The 24,245-nt window shown below is 36.1% G+C and overlaps 2 protein-coding genes across 4 annotated transcripts in view; one reads left to right on the plus strand and one right to left on the minus strand.

Moving 5' to 3' along the window:
- The window catches only part of ACSS3 (acyl-CoA synthetase short chain family member 3), a 183,878-nt gene extending 168,900 nt beyond the window's left edge, over window positions 1-14,978 (plus strand). Inside the window, exon 17 of one of the 3 annotated variants that reach the window (XM_069584131.1) lies at window positions 14,252-14,978. The gene's annotated coding sequence lies outside the window, so the exon portion shown is untranslated. Of the gene's footprint in view, window positions 1-15; window positions 909-4,757; window positions 5,025-14,251 lie in introns of those variants that run through there. The other 2 variants (XM_069584132.1, XM_069584129.1) reach the window with 2 other exon arrangements.
- PPFIA2 (PTPRF interacting protein alpha 2) overlaps window positions 1-24,245 on the minus strand; it is a 511,234-nt gene that overhangs the window by 1,562 nt on the left and 485,427 nt on the right. The window contains exons 23-30 of the mRNA XM_069584127.1: window positions 22,054-22,116; window positions 20,788-20,817; window positions 18,597-18,772; window positions 13,887-13,984; window positions 6,585-6,760; window positions 5,410-5,478; window positions 3,325-3,484; window positions 2,039-2,130 (exon numbers count right to left, since the gene is read on the minus strand). Of these exons, the coding sequence (XP_069440228.1) occupies window positions 2,072-2,130; window positions 3,325-3,484; window positions 5,410-5,478; window positions 6,585-6,760; window positions 13,887-13,984; window positions 18,597-18,772; window positions 20,788-20,817; window positions 22,054-22,116 (831 nt within the window). The 3' untranslated portion in view covers window positions 2,039-2,071. The remainder of the gene's footprint in view (window positions 1-2,038; window positions 2,131-3,324; window positions 3,485-5,409; window positions 5,479-6,584; window positions 6,761-13,886; window positions 13,985-18,596; window positions 18,773-20,787; window positions 20,818-22,053; window positions 22,117-24,245) is intronic.

A 24,245-nucleotide genomic window follows, 5' to 3' on the forward strand; every position in this document is an offset into this window, starting at 1 on the left:
TCTAATTTTGTGCAGGCAAGCTTCAAAAATAAGATTTGCTCAACTTCACGGAAAGTATGGCAGTAATACAAGCAAAGGTATTCAGAGAAGATGTCAGCAGTCCTTTTTGAAAAATGTACGGCTTGCTCATTAATACACTGAGCTGACCTATTCCATGGAATAGATCTGTTTTCTAACTGCTATATGCTCTTCAAAAGATACCGTTGTGTAATAGTGACAAAAACATAGTGATAATCAGGAACATAAAGAATCTGGGTCAGTGATGTCTCATCACAGATTCTTTCCAGTCATAATAAGGAAAAGATCACAATTACTATCCCATCACAAGAAAAATATTCACATTGGATTGGCCAAAAGTTCATTCAGGTTTTTCCATCCATAAGGTTTTACAGGGGCTTCTTATCCCTGGGTCACTACAGTTCCCCTGGAGGAGGGGAAAATGACAGCCTGCTCCAGTGTCCTTGCCTGGAAAATTCCATGGACAGAGGAGCCTGGAAGGTTACAGTCTATGGAACCACAAAGAGTGCACGCAGACATACACATGTATACATAAGATCTTATGGAAAAAGCAGAATGAACTTTTTGGCCAACCCAATATGTTCTGTATTACGTTAATGACAAAAATGCTAATAGTTCCTCAAAATAGAAATTGGTTGACCCAGAGTAATTTACTGGAAATAAATATGTTTATCCCATTTGATGGTAAAAGCTAGGAAATATGAACTAGAATGCCATGCACAAAATACAGACTGCAAATAGTTACAGAGTAGTTCTACCCATCAGTTAAGAGCTAAGAAGCAAGCAGTACTCAGTATATTAAATAATCATTTGTGAATTAGTGATGTTTTCAGCTCCTGGTAAATTGTTATATTATGTGTAGAAACTATTAAAAGTGGTATTTTGGAAAACCTCTCATTTAGCCAAATTATTAATTGGATACTGTCATTAAATTTTTAATGTTAGGGTTTTACATTCTGAAATTAAATCTCTTTATCTGAAAGCTTTTGTTTTATCATCAGCAGCTTCAAATAGTGACCCAAATAAGGCAGCGTACCAGCTCCTATATTAGGCCCCAAAGACCATCAGTAAACCGCGTGGAGCTTTTAGTTCAAGGCAATGAATAAACAGCACAAGATGAGCTGTTCCTCTCCCCACCCCTATGCACGTATTTGTTTCTAAATATTGCCCTAAAAAACATTTTTCCAAAATATCGATCCATTGTCCGTGGTAGACTATTTTAGTAGAGTTGTAGGTTAAAAAAAAGTCCTTGACATTTACATTCTAGGAAAACTTAGGTTTGCTAAAGACTGTTCTTTAATAAAATTTTGGAAGTAGGTTCCATCAACTAGTATTTCTCCAAGTACAAATACCTTATATCTTAGTGATTATACAGCACGGTTTTCTATTCTGTCCACCATTGTTATAAAGTTATTTCACTTTGTCCCTATGCTGTACATCTGAGATACTTAAAATTCCTATGTATTTCAACAGATATAAATCATATTGATGAAAAAAAAATACCAGACGTTCAATTTTTCTGAGTTATAGTTTTTTTTTTTTTTTAATATGAAATCACCTCCAAGTCATTTGCCTGTTTCTGATACTGTTTTGACTCTGGACACCTACAAGAATAACTGTTTGTCTATTTCAGCTTCCCCTATATAAAGTACTCACTTACTAGTGTCTTATTCTATAAATGCCAGACTCTCATCAATCAAATGCTATGTGCATCAACATAAAATGCTCCTTAAAAGTCGAAGCCAGGGCGGTAGCAATGCATTGATGTGAAATAAGATAGTGACAGGCCTCCAAGAGACAGACCTTAAACCATAGCAGACAGACAGTGATAGAAAATCCTAGATTAAGAGTTACATTATGAAGAGGCCTTTATACTCTCTAGAAATTCAAAGGGGTTATTATTTTCACTTCTGTGCTGCTAGGCCATACCAGAGAGTATCGTGTATATTCACTAGTCTATGTAGGTTCCATTTTTCTCTTTTGGCGGTTTGTTTTTTGTCAGCCAACGAAAACTACTCACAGCAAGTCAGTGCTGCCTCCTTTGAGTGGCTTGTCAACATGAGTATGTGCGAACAGTGGAGTTGTCTAACCTCTGCAGTCTTGATGAAGCAACTGCAAACGGAGAAAAGGGCTTTAGAGGGACTCGGGTGATGGAGTACAAAATTTCAGATGAGAAAGGTTTACTTTCCCTGCATAAAGGGATCTGGACATATTAATAGATCTTCTTTCTCTCAGACAGAAGCCACTCATATTCCTTTTCTTGAGACCAAGCTGCTAATGAAAATGTATTCCAGTGTGATTCAACTGAGCTTTCAAGTTGTGTATTCCTCCTAAGATGAAGTCTGTTAATAGGAACAGTTCCCTTGGGTGCTCCTGTTTTTAAAGCAAAGATTGCTCTTGGAGAATTCAGTACGATGGATTTTCTTCCCCTCCGACAGGGAAAAGCTTCTACACTCATTTTGATCATCTTAACTTCCTCATGAATTTTGATACTGTATCTGTAATAGTAACACGTTAGAAGAAATGTAGACCCAACTTACGGCTTACACTAGAACTAATTTTAAGGGCCATGATAGCTCCCATCTTAAAAAGAAATAGTGATTTATAGGTGGTTTTCTCAGTAAAAGAGAGTGGGACTTTTTCGTTCAGTGCCTACCAAACAGACAAAACTCTGTGACTACAATTTCAGGGCTGTCTCTCTCCTCCAGAATGGCTGTTTCCCTTTGTGAAATATATAACACAAGTCTAATGTCCACAGAAGGAAATACTATTTGGGAAATTACTGTCGGTTTTGTGTTTGTTTAATTCTCTTCTCATGGTTGTGCTTGTTTATTTAAGGCCTTCTGCCTTGGTCAGAGATGAAAATATCTGATGAGTCCAAGTTTTTAAGATGAAATATAAAACTTTGCAATGTTCAAGCATGTAGGGCAACAGTGGATTTCATTTCCATTTATTAAGGATAGTTAGTCCAAATCCAAACTCTAAACAAATTATTTACTTGGTGAATAGAAGAGTAAAGAAACACAAATCATGCAGATGTTTTTCTTCCTAGATGTGGACATTAGCCAAAATTGTCCTTTTTAGGATTTAACTTTAAATTATTTTTTAAATGTGAATAAAGTGCTGTGAGTTCATGCATTAGCAATTCACAAAGGAGAATAGTCTGATGAAAGCAAAGCAAACTTCAAGCAAAGCAAAGCAACTTAAGGAAAGAGTCAATTTCAGAAAGCTGTGCAAGATCAGAGAATGATAGCACTTGCTAAGCAAGCGTTTTACTTTATAAGCACAAATGCAAAACCACTGTACCATCCGTTGCCATTTTCCTCGACTGCCCAGACGTCGTAGTTAACCTGAATCCAGCCGGCAGTGTTTCTGAGGACCCGGGCATCATGCTGATTCCATGTACTTCACGGGGAGGAAACTGCCTTCTCCAGGTTGACCCACGCCTGAAATTCTTGTCCTCACTCTGCCAGTACAGAGTTATAATTTGATGTAATGAAAACAAGTACACTAGTCCAGGTGCTTTAAACCATGTGCTTAGAAACATGTAACAGAAAGTTAATGAGAACGCTAAGCAACAGCATCATAGAACAAGGTCTCCATGAGAGGATAGTAAAAGATACGCTCTCTAATCTCAATTGAGGATATGCTCTCAGTGGCATCTACAGAAGCCCATGAGATTATTTCCGTGGGATATGAATACTCAGTTTCTCTCAGAAACAAGTCTGTTCTGGCTCTAGCTAAGTTATTTAGATATTTTTGTTCACATTCAAAGAAGAAAACCAAAATCAAGCACAGCAACAAACAAAACACTAAAACAAGAGACGAGGGTTTCGATGATAAAGTCACATGCTGCTCTTGAGAATAAGAAGAAGGGGCAGCATATTTGAAAGGCAGATAGTCATGTTCCATTTAGGCTTTTCAGCTTGTCCATTATTTTCAAGAAGCAACACTAGAACCCACATAGGCGTGTACCTCAGCCTAGACCTCTGCTTCAGGTCAGTCTGTGTTTTAGAATCTAACACTATGACAGATCTTTAACAATTTTTTATTAAAATTCCTTTTCTAACTTTTAAGTAAGGATAATTGTATTTAAAAGTGTGTATGGGTTTATGTAGACTATCTTTTTGTTTCAACAATTAAGAATCAAGATTTAAAGCAGATACAAACTATTTTGTACAAAATATATCAACAGCAAGGTCCTACTATATAGCACAGGAAACTATATACAATATCCTATAATAAACCATAATGGAAAATAATATGAAAAGAATAGGTATAGAACTGAATCACTTCATTATACACCAGAAACCACAACATTGTAGATTAGCTATACTTAAATAATTTTTTTTAAAAAGAATAAGGATTAAAAAGATTATCCAACAAATTATAAAGTTAAGGTCAGTTAAATATCAACTGGTTTTTAAAAATAGTAACTATTATCCTAACTGGACGGGAGTAAGAATTTTAGGAAGCTAGCTGAGGTTCACACCATAAAACATATCTACCTCTAACCTCCTCCACAAAGGACAGCTTGAGTTTTATAAAACCAAGGTCATGTTCCCTGCCCATCTGAATGTGGTATTACTGTGCCATTTTAGGAATTGCTGGGTTCACTCACAAAACTACTGTAATCAGCTTCTCTTTACAGCCTAGAAACACCTGCATTTTGCAACACGGAATTCTGCATCTCTGTATTTTCCACCTCATGCTCAGCTTTTCCTCCCCATTTCTTCCAGAAAGATCCCTGAAAACCTCGAAAGGACTGTTACAGTCCACAGTTCATCAGTGCACAGAGTGTGATGAAGGCCCTTGTATTCCTTCATCTCAGGAGGCTACTTACCTGTTTACTATTTCAAATCGTTTAAACATGCATATACAATGCATAGAGATTCTGATACTCAATATAGCTTTCAACTCCTATGACTGTTAAAATGTTACACTTACGTTTTAAGGAAAACACAATAACGATATCTAAAATAAAGCTTCCCATTTATTGAAAGCAAGTTTTCTGTTTCTTTAAATATCCTAAAATTTCCTGTGAAGATAAACTGGTATTTAGAAATAAGCACATTCCTTACTAAAAAGCTGAATTTATCACGACTAGTGTTACCACTACTTATAATTTAAAAAATGTTGCTCAACGGTATTTCGCTGTTACAACTCATGTAAAATGGCTGATTCTGAATTATTTCTTACTGTCTCTAACTGCTGATATGATAATACTCATGAATTCATAAAGTTCTTTTCCAAATCAAATGGATAACAAATATCTAAGTGGAGGAAATTCTAGACTGCGTCTATACAAGCCTCTGGTTAAGTTGAGCAGTAGTCCTTGAAAGCCATTTTGCTTGCACTAAGGCCCCTTTGGAGCGAGAGACAAGGACTTACTTCATCCAGCCGCCGTTCGGTTCCCAGAGCCAGGAGGTTATTGTATTCCCTTTCGAGAATCTGCCTTGCCTGTTGACATCCAATTACAGTTACCGTCACTGAAGTCACATTTTATTTGAAAAAATCATAGCGATTATATTTACCTCCGAAAATATCCTAATACCTTGTTTTATTTATAAGGGTCCTTTTGTGGGTTTTTTTGTCCTCCATATATAAGCCATTATAAATTTTAACTATAAACGCAAGGAAGGACAATTTTCTTTAGTCTGTGGACAGCAGACATATAGCCTCACATAAACATCTGAGGTAAAGGGGTTTGACCTCACTTATTACTTTTTCTAATAGAGTCCTTGATGTAAACCTTGAAATATGTAAAAATGAATTGGAAAGTAAAGTTAGACTGCCGTACTTTTATCAAATCTATGCCGTTCTCAAATACAGTTCTCAAATCTGACCAAGGATCATCACTCGGGGAAACTAGATAATTAGGATTTCTGTGTCCTCTCTCTTGATATCTGATTTCTTAGGCCTGTGATGTAGATTGCAAGATTTTCTTTTAAATTTTTAAGGAGCTCCCGTGATTCAAATAATTACCCAGACTTGGGAATCAATGGCAAAAAGCAAAGCCTCTTGTCTATCTAATTCAGACATCTGAATAGAAATGACTGGCCCACAGAGAGGCGGAGACTAAAGGCCATCTGTCAGGGACACTGCTTGGGGGAATCTGGCATTCAGGTGGGAGGGTGGACCACATAACTTCTAAATCCTGTGCTGCTTCATTTTATGATTTTGTTTTGGCTAGAAATCCCAGTAGCTTAAAATTAAAGTCCCAGTGACATATTTCAAAGGTTGAGCTAACGCCCATTAAGAATCATGAATACACAGCCAACTTTTGTTTTTTTTTTCCTAAAAATTTACTTTATCCTTATATACAGCTTCCGTGGTAGCTCAGCTGGTAAAGAATCCGCCTGCAGTGCGGGAGACTTGGGTTCAGATCCCTAGATTGGGAAGATTCCCTGGAGAAGGGAACGGCTACCCACTCCATTATTCTGGCCTGGACAATTCCATGGACTGTATAGTCCATGGGGCTGCAAAGAGTTGGATATGATGGGGTGACATTCACTCTCACTTATATAAGCTAGGACACAGCACAACTACGGCACAGAGGGGCTTGCCTGGGTGTTCTGTGTTGGAATCTGCAGTAATAAAGCTAAGCTGCTGTAGTCAAAGTTCTCATCCAGGGCTATAAGTGAGCCGTGCACACCACTTTCAAGAATATTATTTGCATATTCTCGAAGTCCAATTGCTTGTATCCAGCGAATAACACGATCATTGCTCCACACCAACACATCTAGGAAAAGAGGTGCAATATTTTAGGCTTCGGTATTTTGCATAATAAATAAAAAAACTGCTAACTAAAATGAGCCAAGGGTGTCTGGCCAGATCATCATTTATGCTGACTTCTTTATCTACTTCCTAAGGCACCTGGGCACCCTTGTGTTACATGTATTTACTGTTCAAATAACTACACTTTTAGCCTAGAAAAATTTTGTCATTTTAAGAGTGCTTATTATCACTGAAATGAGAGCATTTCCATCACATGGAACATAATGTCTCAAAGCATTTCTTGTTTTCATTCTCTAGGGGTCTTGTCTGAAGTTCAGTGCTTTTACCACCAGATGGGGACATTTCTTGATCATCTGAGTTAAATTAGTCCATTCCAGTCCATTTTAGTTCACTGATTCCTAAAATGTCGATGTTCACTCTTGCCATCTCCTGTTTGAGCACTTACAATTTGCCTTGATTCATGAACATAACATCCAGGTTCCTAGGCAATATTGCTCTTCACAGCATCAGACTTTACTTCCATCAGCAGTTACATTCACAACTGGGTGTTGTTTTTGCTTGGGCTCTGTCTCTTCATTCTTTCTGGAGTTATTTCTTCACTGATCTCCAGTAGCATACTGGGCACCAACTGACCTGGAGAGTTCATCTTTCAGTATCCTATCGTTTTGCCTTTTCATACTGTTCATGGGGTTCTCAAGGCAAGAATACTGAAGTGGTTTGCCATTCCCTTCTCCAGTGGACCACATTTTGTCAGAACTCTCCATCATGACCCATCCGTCTTAGGTGGCCCTACACGGCATGGCTCATAGTTTCATTGAGTTAGACAAGGCTGTGGTCCATGTGATCAGATTGGTTAGTTTTCCGTGATTGTGGTTTTCAGTATGTCTGCTCTCTGATAGAGAAGAATAAGAGGCTTATGGAAGCTTCCTGATGGGAGAGACTGAGGGGGAAACTGGCTCTTGTTCTGATGGGCATGGCCATGCTCAGTAAATCTTTAATCCAATTTTCTGTTGATGGGCGGGGCTGTGTTTCCTCCCTGTTGTTTGACCTGAGGCCACACTATGGTGGAGGTAGTGAAGATAATGGCCACCTCCTTCCAAAAGTCCCATACACACACTGCTACACTCATTATTAAGAAGAGGTGGCAAGAATACACAGAACTATACAAAAAAGATCTTTATGACCCAGATAACCATAATGGTGTGATCACTCACCTAGAGCCAGACAACCTGGATTGCAAAGTCAAGTGGGCCTTAGGAAACATCACTATGAACATAGCTAGTGGAGGTGATAGAATTCCAGTTGAGCTATTTCAAATCCTAAAAGGTGAATCTGTGAAAGTGCTGCACTCAATATGCCAGCAAATTTGGAAAACTCAGCATTGACCTCAAGTCTGGAAAAGGTCAATTTTCATTCCAATCCCAAAGAAAGGCAATGCCAAAGAATTCAAACTACTGCACAATTGCACTCATCTCACACTCTAGCAAAGTAATGCTCAAAATTCTCCAAGTCAGACTTCAACAGCATGTGAACTGTGAACTTCCAGATGTTCAAGCTGGATTTAGAGAAGGCAGAGGAACCAGAAATCAAATTGCCAACATCCACTGGATCATCTAAAAAGCAAGAGAATTCCAGAAAAACATCTTCTGCTTTATTGAGTATGCCAAAGACTTTGACTGTGTGGATCACAACAAACTGTGGACCATTCTTCCAGAGATTCTTCTTGAGAAATCTGTATGCAGGTCAGGCAGCAACAGTTAGAACTGGACATGGAACAACAGACTAGTTCCAAATGGGGAAGGAAGTACATCAAGGCTGCATACTGTCACTCTACTTATTTAACTTTTATGCAGAGTACATCATGAGAAAGGCCAGGCTGGAGGAAGCACAAGCTGGGATCAATATTACCAGGAGAAATATCAATAACCTCAGATATGCAGATGATACCACCCTTATGGCAGAAAGTGAAGAAGAACTAAAGAGCCTCTTGATGAAAGTGAAAGAGGAGATTGAAAACATTGGATTAAAACTCAACATTCAGAAAACAGATCAAGGCATCTGGTCCCATCACTTCATGGGAAATAGATGGGGAAACAGTGGAAACAGTGTCAGACTTTATTTTGGGGGGCTCCAGAATCACTGCAGATGGTGATTGCAGCCATGAAATTAAAAGACGCTTGCTCCTTGGAAGAAAAACTGTGACCAAGCTAGACAGCATATTCAAAAGCAGAGACAGTACTTTGCCAATAAAGGTCAACAAAGTCAAAGCTATGGTTTTTCAAATAGTCATGTATGGATGTGAGTTGGACTATAAAGAAAGCTGAGCACCAAAAATTGATGCTTTTGAACTGTGGTGTTGGAGAAGACTCTTGAGAGTCCCTTGGACTGCAAGGAGATCCAGTCTATCCTAAAGGAAATCAGTCCAGAATATTCACTGGAAGGACTGATGCTAAAGCTGAAACGCCAATACTTTGGCCACCTGATGTGAAAACTGACTCATTAGAAAAGACCTTGATGCTGGGAAAATTGAAGGCAGGAGGAGAAGGGGATGACAGAGGATGAGATGGTTGGATAGCATCACTGACTTGATGGACAGGAGTTTGAGTATGCTCCAGGAGTTGGTGATGGACAGGGAAGCCTGGCGTGCTGCAGTCCAGCGGTTTGCAAAGAATCGGACATGACTGAATGACTGAATTTACTGAACTGAGGACATTTCTTATTTGTGTCAATATACAGCTCTTCTGTCAAGAGAGCAAGATGAAAGTTTAATATGGTTCTTCATCAGAGTGGTTTTCAAACTACTCCCTAATTATTACTTATATACTAGAAGAAACTTTTTTTTCATCTGAAGCAATAAGTCAGAATAAGATAGAACAGACATTGAATAGTTTAATACTTACCCTACTATTTTGTCAACCCACTATTTCTCAATTACATATTAATCTAAAAATCAATGACTCTCAAATCATAATTTTTTTTTTCCTTTTAGGTTGAAAAACAGTATTTTACTGAGGTACAAAATACTTTGAATTTTATTTTCTAAAACTAAAACCTTCAGAGAAAAATATTAGGTACACCTTTATTTGGACCAAAACATATCAAAGTATCAAAACATATCAAAAGTTTTATCACTTTTTCCTCATTTTCTTTCATTATAAGTGACAGAAATACATCCAATAAAAGTACCAGAATGTTTCATTGAAAAGAAAGATATTTTAAGAACTTAGGGGAAATGAGGAAAAAAAAAATGTTTTTCTCAATCCTGTAGAAAGGGAAATGAAGCCCATAGTTTACTATTTCAGTAAAAATGTTTTCCTTACTTACTTTTATTTTTTTTCTTTCTGAGTGAAATTGATACCTTATCCACAAAAACTATAAAGAATACTTTGAGAAATATTCTTCAACTGCTTATATCCCGAATTATCTGCAAAAATCTTAATATTATTTTCTTCTTAATGTGTGTGTGTGTGGGGGTATTTATACATTAATTTCAGAAACATTATGCTAATTTGTATAATACATTAATTAATAACCAAATTTAGGATTTCTTGTATACTATTAAAGCAGTAGAGTGATACCTCAGCACCAGGCCTTCATGTGCTTTCTCAGTCTCTATCCTCACTCCAACGGTAACCAATATTCTGACTATTCTCACCACAGATTAGATTTGTCTGATTTCCTAGCTTTTTATAAACGAAACCATGCAACATGTATTTTTGTGTCTGTGTCTTTCACCCATGCTATGGTTATTTTCATTGCTATTTAATATCCCATTGTATGATTCTGCCACGATGGACCCACTCGACTGTTGATGGACATGTGGATTCTCCTGTGGGTTAAGAATAGTGCTGCCTTGAACACTTATTTATGTATTTTGGTGTATATTGTGAATATATATATAGCTATTGAGTAGCAAATGATAGAACTGATGTCGTGTTATATACATGCACTTAATGTTAGCAGATATTGCTAAATAAATACCCACTCTCACAATTTAAAACACCCAGTGCTACAGGTTTACCTCTCAACACATTTCTCTATTTCTCAAGATCATGGCCTCTTAAGGCTTGGGTGTCTTAGTTGCTTCCTGCTGCCTTCAAACAGCTATTTCTTGATTGACCTAGTTTTTCTACTTGTTCTTGGTTGAAGATTGATCTGATTGAATGTATTCCATTTATAGTCAGAAGTAGAAATTCCTCAGATTAGTTTGTCTCTGCCAATCCACGGTGATGGTAAAGTATTTGCGTATGAATCTGGAAGGCATATCTACTTCACATACCTCTACTTAACTCCTATTGTGGCTTGAACAGTGTTCAAGCAAACAGTCTTCAAAACAAAGCTCCTAAGAGTCTCTTGGATTTGGTTTAATGAGAAACATGTGAGGAAAGACTCAAAATGCCCACTTTTCAGAATCACTTTACTATATCTTGCTGCAGCCCAGGCAGAATGAATTTCTTCAGGAAAAAGGATATTTATTGTCTCAGAATTCTAGCTCGCTCTTTCCCCATGTCTTCAGCAAAGCAAAGGACTTCAGTAATAATCTTTACTATCTAAGGACATTTTATATTATGTATATTCACTGGGTCTCCCTGGGTCAGTCCTAAAGTATATGTGTTCCTCTGTGTTAGTTAACTTTTTCCATTGAGGTGTTAGATCTCAGAAAACAGGATGTAAGTTGGTGGTATTATATTTTGGTTACATTTAATCAGTTACTGTAGTCCTATCTACTGATTATACCACACTGTACTTCAAAAGTTGGGTAGGTATGTATGATTGGCAGTAACAGTTCTGTAATTATTTTTACTAATGGCACAACAGTTCAACAAAAATATCGAGTTCTCTTTATGCTAAACAAATTTGTAAATAGAAAGCATTCTTTTCTAGAGCTGGGTTTATGTTTTATTAGTCTATGACATATATAGTTACCATATTTCTATAAATATATCTATCAAAAATTCCATTAACATAACTGTAGCTGTTTATGAAATAATGAATATAAAATAATCCATTTATTTACAGGCTAAAGGTAAATAAGATACTAATCCCAAATTCTCTTCTTCAGAACATCATAGTTTCTTTTTTTTTCATTTTGTAAATTAGATCCCATTCTATAAATCTGTTCTGAAGCAAAACTTACGCTCTGACTTTAAAACTTTGTAAGGATCCTCTTGACCTAAACAATAAATGGCTAGAGATCAGTGTTGACGGTTTCCTAGCAACAAATTAAATGCTTGTAGATACCTGATATGCACATGGTCTCTTCACTTCAGAAAGCTGTTTATTAAGGTCAAGGTTAATTAATACTTCAGATAATAACAGAGATCCCTAGTCACAGTTGAGAGTTATTCCTGTAAATGTCATCAGATCAGTCATAGGAAATGGGCTATTTTTATGATCTCACAGCTACATCACACATGGAGTTGCCTGTGTATAATCATGGTGAATCATGGCAGTTTTTCTCAGAGTTATGCTTACAATTGCCAAGTACTAATATAATATTTGATGTAGTGCCAAAAACGTCTATATCTGAAGCATTCCATGGTAAAACCAAGCATAATAAAATCTAATTTGAAAAAAGTACTTCAAAAAGAAAACCAGAAAGGCATGTCCCATGGTAAAGTCTATTTGTGTGCGAAAGCATCTTTTGAGCACAGACTTCCTTTTGAGGTCTTTCTTGGCCAATTAATCCCCAAATTTCAATTCAACTGAACAGCAGTGGTCTAAAGATAGCTTGCAATTTCCTGGGTCCCCAAAACAAAGTGAAATCAAACAACTCAATTTTGATAATGGAAAAACACTTTCTTGCTCCTAAGCAATGAGTCAAATGAAGTGTTACAAGAAATCCATTGTGTCTGTCTAGTCTCCAATGAACCATTTATCGAAAAGCATTTTTAATCAATCACCTTCACAGGCATTCAGACCCATTCTACTATAACTAATGTACTGTCCAAGAACTGCCAAAGGTAAAAGTAATTTCTGACAATGCTCATCATAAATGAAAACTACATAAGTCTAACATCTTACAAAATAAAACAGTACTAAACTTTAATATGGGGAAGATAGATAACATGTAATACATACTGTTTTCATATCTAAGCCCTAAAGGCAGTGAAAATAACAACAAACTCATGCCTAACTTTTAACAATTAGTTACATTTACTGAATTCAATGAAATGCTTCTAAATATAAACTCCCAGGAAATAGCAAACAAATAATAACTTATACGGAGTTCATTTTGCTTATACTAATTTTTAAAAAATATTTTGAGCCTTTTTTCCATTAAAAATGGACATAAAAGGACATGATTCCCCCCTGCCCCAAAGTCCTATAGATAACTTATATCTTACATCAAGTCATTAAAATTTCCTTTAACAACAACAGTAATAAAAATAAAGTAGTCTCTAACAAGTGTAAGACCTAACATGTTGTTCTTTTTAAACATGTTCTTTCCTCTGTATACTAAGGTATATCTCAATGTTTAAAGGTCAATTACTAAATACAGTACTTTTCTAATAAGTCTGTTACAGTCTTTTCTTATAATTCAAATCAAATATTTTCATACAAATATAGTTGCAGCAGCCAGTAATCTTTCTAAAATCATTTCTAGTTAAAATTATTAGTGAACTAGTCTCATAGGGGAAAAATCCCTCTGTAACTTCTATATAAAAATTCCTATATAATTTATATGTCTTACAGAAATAAAATCTCTGGGCACTGAAATAAAATCAAATGATACAAGTCAAAGATGAACTGCTATAAATAAATTATATACCATGTTTCTCTGAATCATAATGAGAAGGTTCTATTAAAAGTTTGACAAAAATAGCTATGTGGAGGCATCTGTAGGATAAACAGAATGTATAATTAATAGGTTCAGAGGAATAGACTCAATTCAGAAAATCAAAAATATGCCCCCAATGGGATATCTATCTTATATAGTGATGATATCCCTTTCTGAGTTTTAATCAGAAAAGTTATGAAAAACAAATGATGATGATACTTCTAGTCGAATATTTATGTTATTTAATGACAGTTGTAATGCATACAACATTTTATGTTCATAAAAATGAAAACGAATAATCCCCCCCAAAGAAAGACTTATGATTTGGTATGAAAGAAAGACATAGTACCTTTTATTTCATGTTGGCTTGCTTCTCGTCTTCTTTCTAGTTCTTTTCTGTCATAATTCAACCTTTTTAAGCACATAATTCCATATTGTAAACTTGTTCTGTTATTTTTTTAAAAAAGGAGAAAACAGAGTGAGATTACTCAGTAGATGATTAAGCATAGTCAACACTATGTCTTACTTCTTCGACAATACGTTAATGTTGTATCTGTAATTAAATTATTTAGGATTATAGGGAAATAAAATTATAGTTATTTTAAGCACTCAGTGTTTCTAAAGAGTAAAGAAAGTATTTTTGAAATAAATTAAGCATAGTCTTAAAATAATCTTGGATTTTGTTGTTCATCTACATTTTTGTTTTCTGTTAAGCTATTTTAGAATTGTTTGAAGACAAATGAACATCTTACTCATTTGAAAATAAAGAGAGTCACTATTATGGAGTCAAGAAGGAATTTATGGGAAATGGTTACCCTCTTTTTCATGATGAGAAGAATAATATACAAATATGAGTAAGTAAAGTATTAACATATAGAAGCAAATAAATAGCCACCAGCTCTAAGTGATAGAGAAGTATGTGAAAGGAAAAAGTCAACAAACAATGGAACTCCCTATGGAAAAGATATTGTGGATGCACAAAAAACTGATCCTTAAAGATCAAGCAGAGAAAGATTATGGGGCCCCATGAACATAGGATTGCTGATGAAATACTAAATATGTGGTGATAGTGAGACCCACTGTCCAGAGTTGAGAATCCATGTCAGGAAATAAGGAGGAATGTGATTTCACATGGAGAATGGAGTTACATTAAGAAAAGTGTGCATTCAGAATAATGTGGGACACATCAAGGTGACAGGAAATTACTGGACAATTTTCAAAGGAGAAAAACACGAAAGGTTTTGATTTAAGAAAGAATGAGTCTGCTAGCAAAACAGGAGCTGGGAAAAATAGGTAATTTTAGGTAACAGGGAAACGAGTTGAGGAATCAATGCTGTCAAAATAATGGTCACGATAAAGACAATGAAAAGCATGAAAAGAAAATCCAAAACCCAGGGATGTTTGAAGAGAAGAAAGAAGACTTAGTGATACTATATATAAAGGTTATGAAAGAGTATAATAGGTAGAAAGAATCACCAGGCCTCAGGATGAAGAACACTGATTATTAGTGATTCTTAAATGTTTAGACATATAGACAAAGACATACACTGGAGAAGGAAATGGCAACCCACTCTAGAATTCTTGCCTGGGAAATCCCATGGACAGGAGCCTGGTGGGCTGTAGTCCATGGGGTCACAAACAGTTGGACATGACTTAGTGACTTTCACCTCACTTCACTTAGACACAACACACTGGCCAGGCTACTCTTACATGCTGGATGCACTTCTAAGCCCTGCATTTTTTAACAAAGCAATGCTGAATTCAAATAGTTCAGAATCAGAGGAAAATGAAAAAAAAAACTACATTAATTGCTACTATTGGATGAATTGTATTCCCCCAAATTCTTTTGTTGAAGCCCTAAACCACCCTACTTCAGAATGTGACTGTAATTGTAGATCGGGTCTTAAGAGAGGTAATTAAGATAAAATAAGGACATCAGGGTAGGCCTTAATCCGGTAAGACCAGTGTCCTTACAGAAGAGAAAATTTGGAACACAGAGAAAACTGGGACGTATTCATGCACAAGGAAGACCCTGTGTGCACCCAGAGAAAGAAGCTACCTGCAAGTCAAGGTGAAGAAACCAACAATGCTGACACTTTGTTTTCTAGATTCCAGAACTTTAAGAAAGTAAATTTCTGTTGTTTAAGCCACCAATCTGTGGTATTTGGTTATGTTAGCCCAATTAAACTAATTCAGTGGATACCAGATAATACTGATGTGAAAACCATCTAGACATTAGCCACCGTGAGGTTAAACCAGTGGCTCTTTGCCTAATTTCTGCCAAACTTTTATATGTCATGTAAAATTGTGCTATAAAGGGGATATATATATTGTTATAATAATGTCTGACAGGTGGCAAACGGAGCTATAAAGACAGTGGGTTGTCATAAGCAGTCAAGTACTACCTGCTTTAAGTCAGAGCTCAGGACAAACAAGAACTCTGCCATTTGAGTAATTTTGATTTCTTTGAAATATTTTTTAACACCCAAAACATTTTTTATTGGGCTATGGGCAATTAACAATGTTGATTAAAAAAAAACCCTGATTACTGGATTAACCATTTCTATTATAATAATAACTAAAATTGATCTGAAGAATACAAAACAGGCATAAGTGTGTCAGCAGAAATTCTAGTATTCAAAAATCTATCGCAATTACACAAAACTGCCTCTTGAGAAACCTATATGCAGGTCAGGAAGCAACAGTTAGAACTGGACATGGAACAACAGACTGGTTCCAAATAGGAAAAGGAGTACGTCAAGGCTGTATATTGTCACCCTGCTTATTTAACTTATATGCAGAGTACATCATGAGAAACACTGGGCTGGAAGAAGCAGAAGCTGGAATCAAGATTGCTGGGAGAAATATCAATAACCTCAGATATGCAGATGACACCACCCTTATGGCAGAAAGGGAAGAGGAACTAAAAAGCCTCTTGATGAAAGTGAAAGTGGAGAGTGAAAAAGTTGGCTTAAAGCTCAACATTCAGAAGACGAAGATCATGGCATCCAGTCCCATCACTTCATGGGAAATAGGTGGGGAAACAGTGTCAGACTTTATTTCGGGGGGCTTCAAAATCACTGCAGATGGTGACTGCAGCCATGATATTGAAAGACGCTTGCTCCTTGGAAGGAAAGTTTTGACCAACCTAGATAGTATATTGAAAAGCAGAGACATTACTTTGCCAACAAATGTCCATCTAGTCAAGGCTATTGTTTTTCCTGTGGTCATGTATGGATGTGAGAGTTGGACTGTGAAAAAGCTGAGCACCGAAGAATTGATGCTTTTGAACTGTGGTGTTGGAGAAGACTCTTGAGAGTCCCTTGGACTGCAAGGAGATCCAACCAGTCCATTCTGAAGGAGATCAGCCCTGGGATTTCTTTGGAAGGAATGTTGCTAAAGCTGAAGCTCCAGTACTTTGGCCACCTCATGCGCAGAGTTGACTCATTGGAAAAGACTTTGATGCTGGGAGGGATTGGGAGCAGGAGGAGAAGGGGACGATAGAGGATGAGATGGCTGGATGGCATCACGGACTCGATGGATGTGAGTCTGAGTGAACTCTGGGAGTTGGTGATGGACAGGGAGGCCTGGCGTGCTGCGATTCATGGGGTCGCAAAGAGTCGGACATGACTGAGCGACTGGAACTGAACGGAACTGAAACATCCAACGACAGAAAACTCGCTACATCACAGTGTGTGCTAGAGGGCAATAGTGATACAAAGTTTTTTTTTCTATTGGACACAAATCACTCACTCTATAATCTACACCTATTTGAAATAGGAAAGTGTAAAAAAAGAGAGCAAATATTCTTCTATCACATACATTAAAACATAAGTAAATTTATCTGAATTCTTCCCTATCCAAGCTAAATTTAATTCCTTCCTTTCCCCTAGACTTCTACCACTCTATCACAGTTTAATATCCATAAATGAATACAGTTTCTTATCATCATCTCACCATGTAGTAGAACTTTTATTGTGTCCGCCAATAAACACAGTACAGATATGCCCTGTCAAGCCATTAACCAGAACTGAGACTTTTGTGTCAACTATAAATAACATATCATATTTTTCACTTGAACTGCTTCTAAATAATGAATTCCCAATCCAGCATTTTAATGGTTTTTAAAAATGGTATTATATTCATCTCTACTAGAGTTAATCCAATAGTGTCAACAACTGTTAAAATTCAAAAGATTTTGATAAATTTGACTGAACAATCTCAATTATTATCTCTTTATCCTAACTGTATGTCATTAACAGAAATTATTTTTATACCATTTTAATTTCAGTCATTAATTAAATGTTGGACAGGATGTGAGCAAATAGTTTGCCAAATTGTCTAGATTTATTAAGTTACTGTAATTAACTATATATAAAATGATCATAATACAACTGACAGTTTTGCAGATGACTTACAAAGAGATCAGGCAATAACATAAAATTTATGACATGGATTATAAGAAGTGTTTTTCTACTCCCTGGATAATAAACAACTTGAAAAAAGAATTTTCATTTTTTTAATCACAGCAATTTACTTCTCTGTGTTCTTACCACTGTCTCATGTCCTATTCAGTGTTTTTTCCCTGAAAATTAATGCACAAATAAGCAAAAGCACTGAAAGATTTATATAAAAACAAAAATGTTTTTGAGGAGATTTCCTTCTCAAAATTTTTTCTAGAATAACCCTGTTATTTATAACTACATATATCTATAGTTGAAATTGATGAATTTATTCTTAATAAATATTTTTCTACAATGAACACATAGATTAAAATTGCAAACATGAAATTTCCTAAATATTTGGCGGGGGGGGAGATCTACACTCTATGAGAATTTAGTACTGTCTAATTCTGTAAATTTGGGGCATCTAATATGCACCCAGCTCTACATTAGACAGTCCCTGCAATTTATTGCATGAATATATTTTTGCCAAGTAGATGTACACAGATGTTTCAGAGTACATACTCCATCTTTCTTAAATATCTCTCTATGTTCTAGTAATATATACATTAATTACTTTTTCACTTAAATTATTTCAGAAAAAAACTGAAACCTACCGATGGAAACTGTCCACCATTTTTAAGTGGACGCGGAGATCTTTTTTTGTTAGGTGATCTAGCATTCTTGCATCTACCAAGCATTCCATAAAATAACTTCTGTACTGAGGTAGCCCCAGGCTGGGAAGCCATTCGTTTCCAATCCACTCATGGTTCATATCTCCATATGCCAGGGTCTGTAGGAAAACCGGACACTAGAATTGTTTTATAGCAGTCAAGTTTCTTAGCCAATAAAATGAGATGGTAATTGGAGGATATGGGCTATCATTTTCATTGATATTTAATTCTTTTATAGATTGAAATGAAGCAGAAATAATATTTAGCCTCTAAATCAGATTTCTTTTGTATAAAGTGGAAGTCTGGGTCCTTGCCTACAGGGTCCTTGCTTACAGTGAAGGATTATGCTCACTTTGTTTTCTCAAAAGGAATTCCATTTTATACAAAATACATTTTAAATTCAAAAGTTAAAATGAATGATATAAACAAATGCTGAGCTGAAAGATCCTTACTTTGTACAGATAGATTTAATTCGACTTATTTTATCTTTATCTGTCAGCCAGTATGCCACCATTTCCTTCTCTTCAATGCTACTGTTATATTGCTGTGGTGTAATGGCAAATCTTGATGTGAAAGCAGAAACCTCAGTAAATGAAGAGAGAAAGGATCCACAGGGCTAGAGGGCAGAATGCTGAAGCTTTATGTGGCCTCTGCTGTTACCTAGTGAAGCATGCAACCAGTACTCTATAAAAATTGATGCAATCTTTTATAGGTATCAGTCAATATAGACTTTGTATTTAAAGAACCAGACCAAAAAGGTAAAATATAATCTAATTCTTTAGTATAACATATAAACTGATCTTACCAAACACTGTTTGTAAAAGTCAAAAGTAAAACCCAAGTCAACCATCACCACTAAAACAATTTTTAAAAAGTATTATTACTGTCTATTAATTTGACAATATTTTCCATTCAGATCCTTATCAAAGTCACAGTTAGAACATGTGTTTCTCATTAAAATTGAGGTGTTCCTCTTACTGTGTGTGTTCTTAAAAAATGGAATGCTTACCGAAATAAAGACCTAGTGCAACCCTAATTTACTAAATGTAGGTACTAGTCGTATCTGGACTTCCCTGGTGGCTCAGTGGTAAGGAATGGGCCTGCAGCACAAGAGACACAGGAGGCGCAGGTTCAATCCCTGGGTCAGGCAGATGCCCTGGAGAAGGAAATGGCAACCAGTTCCAATATTCTTGCCTGGGAAATCCCATGAACAGAGGAGCCTGGCCAGCTGCAGTCCATGAGGGTACAAAAAGCTGGACATGACCGAGCAACTAAACAGCAACAGCAACAAGGTCCTAGTAGTAACTACCGAAATTTTTCATACAAAGTTTGAATCACATTACCTATAACACATTAATTCTTTTAGTTTAGCAGTATAGTGCAGAAATGTTGAGAAAGGAATAACTTCTCTACAAACATATATGCATGTTCACATTACAGATGTTTGGCTCATAACGCCATCTCAGTAAAGGGCAGTGACTTATGATGTGCAGTTGCAAAGCTAACCCATGTGCCTCCAACTCCGTTTCTCACACACTTCCCATTATACTGTAAAGCTTGTGTGTGCTCAGTCATTCAGTCGTGTCCTACGGTGTGTGACCCCATGGACCATGGCCTTGCAGGCTCCTCTTCCGTGGGGTTTCTCAAGAACACTGGGGTGGGTTGCCATTTCCTCCTCGAAGGGATCTTCCTGACCCAGGGATTGAACCCACGTCTCTCGCATCTCCTGCACTGGCAGGTGGACTCTTTACTACTAGCGCCACGTAAAGAATAGGGGATTCCAAACAATTTTTTGGAAATCTCTCCTCTTCCCCTTACATCCAACATAAATGATTCCTGATTAAATATATTCAGAGGGTGATTTCCAAGAAGTTTAAGTTGTAGTTCTTTTAAAGGAGAAAGGAAATTTTCCTTTCAAAAGAGGCCAGGTGTAAAATGACAATCATCCTCTTGATTGTAAAATATGGTGATTTAAAAAGACCTATATAGTATTAAACATAATAAAGTTGAATACACGATTAAACTAATCTTAAACTAAGTGAAGATTTATAATATATTATGACATACAGTTTTCTTGCTTTATATATTCATAGCCTACTAAATGATACTGTTTTAAAGCATATGAATTTCCTACCTGGGCCCAGCTTCCTTCCTCAGATTCTTTCTGTGTTAGCGGCAGGAAATGATTAATAAAGCAGATAAATATAAATTAATCTCAAATTGATACAGTAAATTTTTTTCCAGTAGAAGTAAAATTGTTTTGCTATTAAACTGTTAACTAGGACACAGGCAAATAAATACACAGTCCTTATTGAGATCCACAGCAATCAACTGAGGAGTTCAAGGGTGACTATGAGGGTACCTATGTAATTTCTAATTTAGGCTAATTAAATACACACATGTGACATATGGAATTTTCATGATACATTTGATCTGGTCATTCCAAACCTTTTTGATTCTTAAAACTGTGAGATTTTTCATAATAAGTTATAATAAAAATGTTTTATTATATACATACAAATATACAATGCACAAATGTGTATATATACATATGATGGAGAAATCCTGTGCAAAGTAAATTAATGGAGTAGACAAAGGAACTGCATCCTTCCAACTAAACTTTGTGGTAATGAAATGGGTCTCAACAACAAGCAGCAACAAACAAAACTCAATAAGAAAAGACCAAGTACAACAAGCTAAAGTAAAAATGTAATTAGTAAACAACATTGGCATTTTTATTCATCATAAGCTAAATAATCAATTTCAAATGAATACAATGAAAAGGACATTAAATTAAAAATAAGTTGCTCATAATAAAATGCATGGCATGCCCAACTTTGCCACTTCAAATGAGAAATGACTATACATAATATTGTATTTTTAAAAGCTGACAATTATGAGTCACCATGAATTTCTTTAAGCATGTACTTTTAATAATTTTTAAAAATGAACACTTTTCATGGGGGTGATGGGGGTGAAGCTCTGTATCTGAGATTGGGAAAGTACAAGAAGCTAAATGATTGCATTTAAAAAGGATATTCGATCTATACATTCTGTTACAAATTTAATTGGGTTTGGTAACATGCATTACCTGGGAATATGCTGAGTTTTAAGTGATATTTGCTATAACACATTTCCAATGTTGTGAAATAGATAAATATTATTAAATTCTTGATTACTTGTTTGCATGTCACCAACTCTTATATTAACCACATTATGACAATCTAGTATGGCTTTATTTTAAAATGTCTAAGTGCAGTGAAATTAGACCATAATCATTGCATGTCCCTGTGTAAACATACCCATTACTCTGATCCTACGGTATAAACAAAACAGCTTTTCCATCCAAATAGCAGCAAAATAAGGGTTTTGCATGTTCAACAAAGCTGTAAAGACTAACCGTTTTTGCTGGAGCTGCAAGATTCTCCATTTCTTCATGGGTCACCCAAACGTTGCCTGAAGGCTAGTGAGGAGGCCCAGAGGGAAGCAGTGGGGTCCGTGGGCGGAAGCAGTGGCAAGGAAGAAAGGCAGCGGCACTGTCAGTTAAGGGAACCACAGCAACACCGCCGTGCTCTTGCGCCTACAGCACGTGCAAGAGACAGCATTGCTGGCTGCTCACAGCTCCCTTTTGCTTCTACTTCAAAAGATTAAATAGAAAGAGGCATGCTGTGAAGCTCAGATGGGATAGATTTAAAATGATACTTCTGTAATTATTAATCAGGCAAAAGGCTTAATCAAAATTTGCATTTCAAAGGTATGTGGCTATTGGATCCATCTTTTTGTAATCATGGAGAACTGAATAAATTTGATTTGTAGAAGAATATTTTTTCTTCAGTAAACAAAGACACATGTGTTTTGTCACGTTATTACCAATATTTCCTTCACAGAGTTTTGATTCCTCAATGTCCTTGGAAAGAGAAAATTGGTTGTCAATTCAAAGCTGAAAGTACTATCATAACCTGTCTGGAAATCGATATCAGTTTTTCCCAAATGACCTCTTCCTTTCACAGTTCAGTAAATATGTTGTTTTCCTATATTCTTAAAAAAAAAAAGAAATGCTATTTTGGATGTAATAAAAGTGGTTTTTTTTTTCAGTAAATATTGTCAGAAGTCACAAAACTTGGGTTACCTGGTTTTTCAGCAGTATCCTACACTGTTATAGAGAAGAAAATTTTGTAAAAGGGAAGTTTCCCTCTAGCAGGCACTATTCTATTATGAAGTCTCATTTTCCTTTTAATAAAAACAACCCATGATATTCCTTTTATACACCGACTTACGTACAATTTCTAAACCAAAGTCCATCTAGTAACATACAGATCACTGGGAACCACTTCCCATCAAATTCCACCATTTAACTGGGATATCATTATGAACATTTCAACATTGTCCAAATACATCAATTCTATAGTTACAGTGACATTTATATCCTATGTATTACTTGTTACTTATTTTGGAAGGGGGTCTCGTTTTAAAGAATTTGAGGTAGCAAAATTGACACCACAATATAAGTTATTACCATAATTTTCTCTGGCCTTTTCTACCGATACAGTGCCATGTTAACTTAGCTTCTATTATAGATGATGCAATATAATATAATTTTAAAAATAACTGCATATAAACTAAATTGATGAGTATAATTCAAAATATGGTAAATCTCATGTATAGGAGAATTACTCATGGTTGAGCAATGAAACAGTAAATATTCATTATTATAAGTAAATCATATAGGCATAAGGATCTCAAAGGCTAAGTATCATTTATACATATAGAATTCTCATTTTCCTACCATTTTGGAATTCTGAGTATAAATGAATTTTTTTCTTAAAAGATAAAACTGCACAACTGTAAAATATACTTGGAATACAGCAGCCATCCATGTCATTCAAAGCCCCTACCTCTATCCCCAGCTTCTAAACATGGTACTCATTATAAACAGAAAGTTGCGTATGAATATATGATTATTAAGTCACTTGGCAGAAACTGCTCTCACTGCCTTTTTGAGGAGTGTACTATGCTAAAAAGAGTTTTTACACTCATCTGTTGCATTCCCTTTATACTCACTCATAACACTGCTTTGCCTGAACGGCTATACTGTCTCTTCATCACGAGCTACAGTGATGGTTACTTGAGAGGAAATTCACTTAAGCCAGACTGTTTGACAATGATGTCTATAGATTCCACCTTGATTGTGAATCCAAGAAATGAAGATTGCCCTCCTTCTGTAAGAAACTTGACCAGTATTATTTCATACTGAAATGCAGACATGTACACTCTCTTTCCTTGTGGCTCAGCTGGTAAAGAATCCACCTGCAGTGAGGGAGACCTGGGTTCAACCCCTTGGTTGGGAAGATCCTCTGGAGAAGGGAATGGCTACCCACTCCAGATTCTGGCCTGGAGAATTCCATGGACTGTACAGTCCATGGGGTCACAGAGTTGGACATGACTGAGTGACTTTCACTTCACTTCACATAATCTCTTTCACAGGTTATTTAAAGTCTGTATCTGCCAGTCTATCACCATATTCTGGAGTGAGTAGGATTCAAGGAGCTATGACTTCATCTGTATCCTTGCAAGCAAAATGAGTATATATCC

The sequence above is a fragment of the Ovis canadensis genome, chromosome 3 (genome assembly GCF_042477335.2).
Source record: "Ovis canadensis isolate MfBH-ARS-UI-01 breed Bighorn chromosome 3, ARS-UI_OviCan_v2, whole genome shotgun sequence".
Lineage (NCBI taxonomy): Eukaryota > Metazoa > Chordata > Mammalia > Artiodactyla > Bovidae > Ovis > Ovis canadensis.